Source organism: Hemitrygon akajei, chromosome 13 (genome assembly GCF_048418815.1).
Source record: "Hemitrygon akajei chromosome 13, sHemAka1.3, whole genome shotgun sequence".
NCBI classification, from domain to species: domain Eukaryota; kingdom Metazoa; phylum Chordata; class Chondrichthyes; order Myliobatiformes; family Dasyatidae; genus Hemitrygon; species Hemitrygon akajei.
Genome location: NC_133136.1, coordinates 41,281,635 through 41,289,935, shown reverse-complemented (window position 1 = coordinate 41,289,935; position 8,301 = coordinate 41,281,635). Strand labels below are relative to the sequence as shown.

Here is an 8,301-nt window from a genome sequence, read left to right as displayed (position 1 = left end):
CTCTTGTTACAGCCTAGGCGTATGCCAAGGGAATTGATTAATGAAGGTAGCTCAGGGCATTTGTGAATCAACAGCGCAAGATTGTTGTGTTTTGATTGCAGTATGGCACCATTAAATAATGTATGATAATTAATCCAGAGTCACTAAGGTTAAAAAAAAGCTGAACATTCGGAAGCTCATTATTCCAAATGAGCATGCGAGGTGACTAGTAGTTAACCTCTACCTCATGCATAATCACGAGTTCCAAAACATAACACTTTTAACAAGGTGTTGAATTTATTGAAATCATTAAAATTCCTTTATTATGTCTTCAGCTTCCAAAATTGCACCAACAATCAAAGAGACACAGAGTCATAAAGCACAGAAACAGAGCCTTCAACTCATCGAATCTGAGTCAACCACCACGTATCCCTCTTTCCTTCAGTATTAACTGAAAACAATCCACTCAGTCGGTTGAAGAGTGTGAAACTCTAGATGTTGTAGTCTGAAATAACCCCAGTAATTTCTGTTTTATTTCCTCTTTAGCACATTTTCTATTTTAAATAACAAATAAAAATGTGTAGCTCTAAAGCACTTGGATTTAAAAATGCAAATATCCTTGCATAATTTGGACGTATTGATGAGCATTCCACATAGTACCTCAGTATAACATTAGAAATTGCCCCACCGGTCTCAGGATCATTGTTCCCAAAGGTTACTTTGAATATGGCAGCATAGCTTTGACAGTGAGTTTCTGCGCTTATTCAACTTCTTTACATAAAGTAAAAATGCATTTGGTAGAAACTATAGATTCTGATTCAGCTTCTTGCTGCAATTTTTTTAAAAAATCATTTCAGTTCCCTCAGGGGATGATAGTATTACACATTTAAAGTATCAAGTAATTTCACTCCATAAATCTTTCTCAGGATGCAAGTGTTACTGGCATAGTTGGAATTCATTGTCTATCTGGTTACCTAGCAGTTCAGCTGGGTGGCATATGAGGCCATTTCAGAGCTGAAATGAATGCCAATCACATAATGTACAAATGCAGCAAAATATGAACCAGACCAGCAGAGAATAGCAAATTTCCTTTCTGGGTCCATTTGTGAACCAGCTGGGTTCCTTTGATAAATTTGACTATTTCTTTTCCTGATAACATTCCTTCAAATGAATTTAAATTCTCAAACCTCGGCACTGAGTATTAACCTGGTGTAAGAAGTTTGCACAGCCTTCCTGTGAGTGTGCGGGGTTCCTCAAGATGCTCTGGTTTCCTCGTACACTGTGGTGCGGCTCGTTGGGTCGGAAGGGCCAATTCCGCGCTGTATCTCTAAATAAATAACAAAAAATACTGCAAAAGAGGACTACAGTAGTGAAGTATTGCTTATGGACCAACCAAAAATCTGAAAGCAGAAGGGAAGAAGCTATTCCTAAAACACTGAGTGTCAGTGTTCATGCTCCTGATGGTAGAGAGCATGTCCTGGAGGGTGAGGGTCCCTAATGATGGATGCCACTTTCCTGAGATACTGCCATTTGAGAATGTCCTCAATGGTGTGAAAACTTGTGCCCATGATGGAGCTGCCTGAAACTACACCCTCTGTGGCCTCTTTCATTCCCGTGCATTAACAGACAGACAGACATACTTTATTGATCCCGAGGGAAATTGGGTTTCGTTACAGCCGCACCAACCAAGAATAGTGAAGAAATATAGCAATATAAACCCATAAATAATTAAATAATAATAAGTTAATCATGCCAGGTGGAAATAAGTCCAGGACCAGCCTATTGGCTCAGGGTGTCTGACACTCCGAGGGAGAAGTTGTAAAGTTTGATGACCACAGGTAGGAATGACTTCCTATGACGCTCAGTGTTACATCTCGGTGGAATGAGTCTCTGGCTGAATGTACTCCTGTGCCTAACCAGTATATTATGAAGTGGATGGGAGTCATTGTCCAAGATGGCATGCAACTTGGACAGCATCCTCTTTTCAGACACCACCGTCAGAGAGTCCAGTTCCACCCCCACAACATCATTGGCCTTACGAATGAGTTTGTTGATTCTGTTGGTGTCTGCTACCCTCAGCCTGCTGCCCCAGCACACAACAGCAAACATGATAGCACTGGCCACCACAGACTCATAGAACATCCTCAGCATCGTCTGGCAGATGTTAAAGGACCTCAGTCTCCTCAGGAAATAGAGACGGCTCTGACCCTTCTTTTAAACAGCCTTGGTGTTCTTTGACGAGTCCAATTTATTGTCCATTCGTATCCCCAGGTATTTGTAATCCTCCACCATGTCCACACTGACCCCTTGGATGGAAACAGGGGTCACCGGTGCCTTAGCCCTCCTCAGGTCCACCACCAGCTCCTTAGTCTTTTTCACATTAAGCTGCAGATGATTCTGCTCGCACCATGTGACAAAGTTTCCCACTGTAGCCCTGTACTCAGCCTCATCTCCCTTGCTGATGCATCCAACTATGGCAGAGTCATCAGAAAACTTCTGAAGATGGCAAGACTCTGCGTTGTAGCTGAAGTCTGAGGTGTAGATGGTGAAGAGAAAGGGAGACAGGACAGTCCCCTGTGGAGCCCCAGTGCTGCTGACCACTCTGTCTGACACACAGTGTTGCAAGCGCACGTACTGTGGTCTGCCAGTCAGGTAATCAAAAATCCATGACACCAGGGAACCCGTAAGAATGGTTCTGTAGAAACTTGCAGGAGTCTTTGGTGACAGACCAACTTTCCTCAAACTATAAAGCAAAGCATGAAACCAACCAGGCCATACCAGATTTATCTTTCACCTCTGCAGGGCCACCACTGAGCAACAGGCCAGCGAGATGTGGAAACTAGCACTTTTTCCAGCAGCAGTGGAGCGCCATCTAGTGCTTGCAGCTCATTGGCAACAAACAACAAAACAAGATCTGGATTATCAGGCCTGATCCAGGAAGAAGGTGTAACACACACACACAAAATGCTGGAGGAAATGAGCAGGTCAAGCAGCACGTAGGGAGGGGAATAAACAGTCAACGATTCAGGACAAGGCACTTCATCAGGACTGGAAATGAAAGGGGAAGAAGCCAGAATAAGAAGGTGGGAGAAGGGGAAGGAAATATGAGAAACCAGATGAGGGGGAAGGGAGCTGGCCATGGGGGGGGGGGGGAGTGAAGTGAGAAGCTGAAAGGTGGAAACAGTAAAGGGCTGAAGAGGAAGAGTCTGATGGGAGAGGAGAGAAGACGATGGAAGAAAGGGAAGAAGGAGGGACCGCAGAGGGAGGTGATAGATGAGAAGAAGTAAAAGAGTTTCAAGATGGGGAATAGAAAAAGAGAGAAGGGAGAGAGGGGATAAATTACCAGAGGTTAGAGAAATTGATGTTCATGCCATCAGGTTGGAGACTATCCAGATGGAATACAAGGTGTTGCTCCTCCAACCTGAGGGAGGTCTCATCATGGCAGTAGAAGACCATGGACCGACATGTTGGAATGGGAATGGGGATTGGAATTAAAATGATGGGCCACCTGAAAATTTCCTTGTCACAGACAGAGTGAAGGTGCTGAGCAAAGCAGTTGATCTCTCTACGATGGGGCTCACCAATGTAGAGAAGGCCGCATTGGGAGCACCGGATACAGTCGATAACCCGGAGAGACTCACAAGTGAAGTGTTGCCTCACCTGGAAGGACTGTTTGAGGCCCTGAGTGGAGGTGAGGGAGGAGGTGAATGGGCCGATACAGCACTTCCTCCACATGCAGAGGTAAGTACCAGGAAGGAGATCAGTGTGGAGGAATTGAATGGATAAGGGAATCGCAGAGAAAGCGATCTGTGCAGGGAGGTAAAGATATGTTTGGTGGTAAGATCCTGCAGCAGTGGGCGAGAATGATGTGCAGGTTGAAGAGATCATGGAGTGGCAGGTAAGGGCAAGAGGAATTCTATCCCTGTTAAGGTGGCAGAAAGGAGGGGCGAGGGCAAATGTTTGGGAAATGGAGGAGATATCATTCCTTCACTTCCTATCTGTTTCAGTAGAAACCAAAGGTTTCTACCTCCACTGTTTTGAAGAAATTTAATGAAACTTTGTGATTACTTAATGAAAATTCATAGAGCCTGCTGACATAAATACATGAAGTGGAAAATTAAGGGATGCCAAAGACTAAGCAATTGCTTAAAAGGAAAAAAATATTAAAACAACCACAGGATTATAGCCAGGAAAAGCATAACTGGGCAAATGAATATTGGAGGTTCATGGCTTGCTTATGGCTACTTGTTTACTTTATGCTGATTCTCCGTGTCTCCAGTTTGTTCTATAGCCAAATTAATTCTTCATTTCTACGACCATGTATAAAATCACCTCATTCGACTTTGCTTTGTCACTGCTATTGTGAAAAACGGAAGCTAATTTCACAAGTGCGTCCCTGACTTATGAAAATCATCCCAGTGAGGTCTCGCTTGCATGTTCCAGCTGGAAGACGGACAGCTTATATTGGAATAAAACAACAGCAATTTGAGGAAGCCCAGGCAACCTTTCATCAAAACCTGGCAAAGTTAGAGCAAAACAAGCTTTAAAATGTGAAAAGTGGACTGGAAAAGAGAGAAAAGGTGAGGTCTGTGCTAGAGCTGAGGGCGGGGGAAGTTCAATGTTGACAAGGATACTGCAGGATTTGCCCATTACATTCCAGATTTAATTTAAGCTAAACATAGAGACTTGTTTTTGACAACTTCAGACCACCATGGATATTTTTTGTGCTTCAAAGTTATAAGTATATTTATTACCAATGTATGTATACTATATACACACTTGAGATTTGTCTCCTTATGGGCAGCCACGAAACAAACCCAATAGAACCCATTTTTAAAAAGACTGTCAAATATCCAACGTGCAGAAAAAGAAAACAAATCGTGCAAACAATGAAGGTAAGTAAATAATATTCAGAACTCATAAACACAAAGTGCACTGCAGGTGGTGTGGTCAAAGCATATTGTACGTATTGCAATATTCAGAACTGAAGTTCATGAAAGTGAGTCCACAGCCACAAAGCCAGTCATCACGGCAGCTGATCCAGGAGTCCATTAGTTGCAGGCCACAGCCTCAGTTCAGTGCACAGATGAGTAAAACTCGCGAAGCAGCCAGATAAACTGGCCCACCTCCTCACCTCCTGCCTTAACACCCTGACCTTTTCAATCTGGCCCGGTGCTAAAATCATCAAAACTCTCAGACTAAAGCCTTGTCGCTTTAATACGCTTTTCAGCCCAGGCCCCACCACCTTGTTTCGGCCTGCACCCGACTTTTCCAGTTTGGCCTGGGACTTAAGTCAATCAACCCTTGGGTCTTTGCTTGCTCTCAGGCCTGGAAAAAACAACTTTATTTAGTAAAATTGTTCTTATGCAAAGGAGCCTGCAATGTCTGTGTTGGAGGCCAACATCCAAACAGCCTTCAAGAGGCTGAACCCTCACAAGGGGCCAGGCCCCAAATGGCATACATGACAGCAAACTGAAAACCTGTGCTGACCAACTGGCCGGAATGTTCAAAGCCCTCACTGCTGCAGTCAGAAGTTCCTACCTGCTTCAATCATACTAGTACCCAAGAAGAGCAGAATGAGATGCCCAACAACTATCACCCGGTGGCACTCACATCTACTGTGATGAAATGCTTTGAGAAGTTGGTGTCGGCAAGAATTAACTCCTGCCTGAGCAAGGACCTGGACCTGCTGCGATATGCCTACTAGCAAACCAGGTCTACAGCAGATGCTCTTCATTGGACCACCTGGAAAAAGGAATACCTATGTTAGGCTATCAAGCACAGCTTCATATACAACACCATTATCCCTCAGTGATAAGTTTCAATACCTGGCCGTCTACAGCTCCTTCTGCAACTGGATGCTTGACCTTGTCAGGAGATCACAGTCAGTGCAGACTGGGAGAAAAACATCTCCTCACTAGCAATCAAAACAGGCACACCTCAAGGATATGTGTTTAGCCCACTCTCTGTACACCCATGATTATGTGGTAAGGACAGCTCAAACACCATCTATAAATTTGCCGATTACACCACTGTTGTTGGCAGAATCTCAGATGCAACAAGGTGAGATAGATCAGGTGGTTTCATGATGCATTCAATGTCAGCAAGGTGCAAGAAAAGGTTGTGGACCTCAGGAAGGGGAAGTCTGGAGAATGCACACCAGTCCTCATTTCATCTGTGGACAGAGTGAGCAGCTTCCGTTTCCTGAGTATCACTGTTTCAGAGGTTATCACCTGGTCCCAACACATTGATACAAAGAAGACATATCAGCAGCTATGCTTCATTAGGAGCCAGAATATGTGGCAACACTTGCAGGCTGCCCCAAGCACGTCATTGGGTGTATTGGTTGTGAACACAGACAACACATTTCACTGTATTGTTTAGATGCACATGTGATAAATAAACCTGAAGCTGAATTTGAGAAGACAGCAAATTTCTACAGATGTGGAGAGTATTCTAGCCGGTTGCATCACTGTCTGGAGTGGAGTCTCCAATGTACAGGGTTAAAAGAGGCTGCAGAGGCTCATAAGCTCAGCCAGCTCCATCATAGACTCAAGCCTCCCAGTGCTAAGGACATCTTCAAAAGTCAGTGCCTCAGAATGATGCATCCATCATTAAAGGACATTCACCACTCGGGATATGCCCTCTCCTCAATAGTATCCCCAGGGAGGAAGTACAGGAGCCTGAAGACCCATACTCAATGTTTTAGGAACAGTTTTATCTGCTCTACCTTCAGATTTCTAAACGGTCCATGAACACAACTTTGCTATTCCTTTTTTGCACTATTTATGTATTTTTTATCTAATAACTGATATAAATGTTAGCCGTACTGTCCAATTACACCTATGTGACCAATTAACCTACTAACCTGTACGTTTTTTTGGAATGTGGGAGGAAACTGAAGATCTTATGCTGTAATTAAATTTTATTGTGATCTTCCTTGACATTTGATTGGCCTTGGACACCTTAGTTATAATATCTAACTTCTCTAACCCAGAGAGGAGTTAGTCATTGTTAGGATGATAGATAGAATCCTTAAAACGAAAGTTATTGTTCATACCCAGCATTACATATATATGAAGAGTAAACGCATTTCAAAATAATTCAATATTTCTCATGCACAACTTGACATCCTGAGACATACAGTGATGAACAAAATAGAGAGCTTTCTTATTCATGAAATTAACACAGATTTGATAGATTCTGGAGACATAATGAAAGTTTCAAGGTTTTGGAAAGTGTTGACAAATCACACCTTGGCCATTCTTTCCCATATAGAGCAGGTTTTTATTTCACTAGTCATGCCTAAATATCAAAAAGTACAAAATAAGTATCCAAAATAATGTAAGGATTAGAATTTAATTGGAGACACAGATTAACAGGGAAGATCTGGGCACTGGTACAAGTTGTGAAAGCAGAGGTAGATTGGCTGCTTGGGTACGCATAGTGTTTGAGAAGTCTTCAGTCTTCAAAGTAGATTCTATTACATTGTGGATTCATTGTAGATGTTCAAAGGGAAAGGGACAAACGACTGCAAGCAAAAATTAAGAGTTGCAGATGGTATAGAGTTAACTGTGGTAACTGAAAGAACTCCTTGGGAGATCATCAGGTTGCCTACTAGTGTTGGAAACGAATTTTCCAGAGTTTACTTACTCCCAAAGACTGTTGCTCTGAACTTATGCCTTCACCATGAGAATGTAGACATTAAAAATATATTCATATTATCTGGACTTCTCAAAGCATTTTGCAATCAAAATATTTCATAGTTTACAAGCACTTTTGAAGTGTAATATAGAATGTGGTATCTAATTAGCAGAAAGCAAGCTCCTAGAAACACAGTTTATGTTTTGCTTGGATTTACGTACTTCCATTTTCATTTATTCTAAGATGATACATGTCTATGTTGTAAATTCCAATACAAGTAAACTTTATACTTTAAAATACAGTGGATTCTGATTAATTGGGACACATCAGGACCAGTGCGTTTTGGCCCAATTAAGCAATTGCCCCAATTAGCCGGTTTCATGGACATAGTTAAAAATGTTCAGAAAAGACAAACTTCCATTTTAATAAGTAACCTATTATATATTGAAATAAAATGAAGAACAAATTAGAACACTTCCAATGCTACAACAGTACTATAAAATAAAGTATTAATTCCTAATAGTTTTTGACAGAGGAATTCAACGTGTATAGAGTGTCTACGGAAGGGTAGCACCTCTAGTGAAGAGACTTCTTGTACCCATTCTGGGGCAGTTCAATCACCATTGCTCCCCACTGAATATTCAGCTCTCACCTGTGAATGCAAGTAGCTGTTCGCAT

General features: G+C 42.3%; 1 protein-coding gene across 1 annotated transcript in view; it reads right to left on the bottom strand.

The window, feature by feature from the left end:
* Positions 1–257: 257 nt before the first annotated feature.
* The window catches only part of LOC140737807 (uncharacterized), a 71,407-nt gene continuing 63,363 nt past the window's right edge, over positions 258–8,301 (bottom strand). The window contains exons 5-6 of the mRNA XM_073064470.1: positions 1,186–1,306; positions 258–484 (exon numbers count right to left, since the gene is read on the bottom strand). Coding sequence (XP_072920571.1) covers positions 471–484; positions 1,186–1,306 — 135 coding nt within the window. The 3' untranslated portion in view covers positions 258–470. The remainder of the gene's footprint in view (positions 485–1,185; positions 1,307–8,301) is intronic.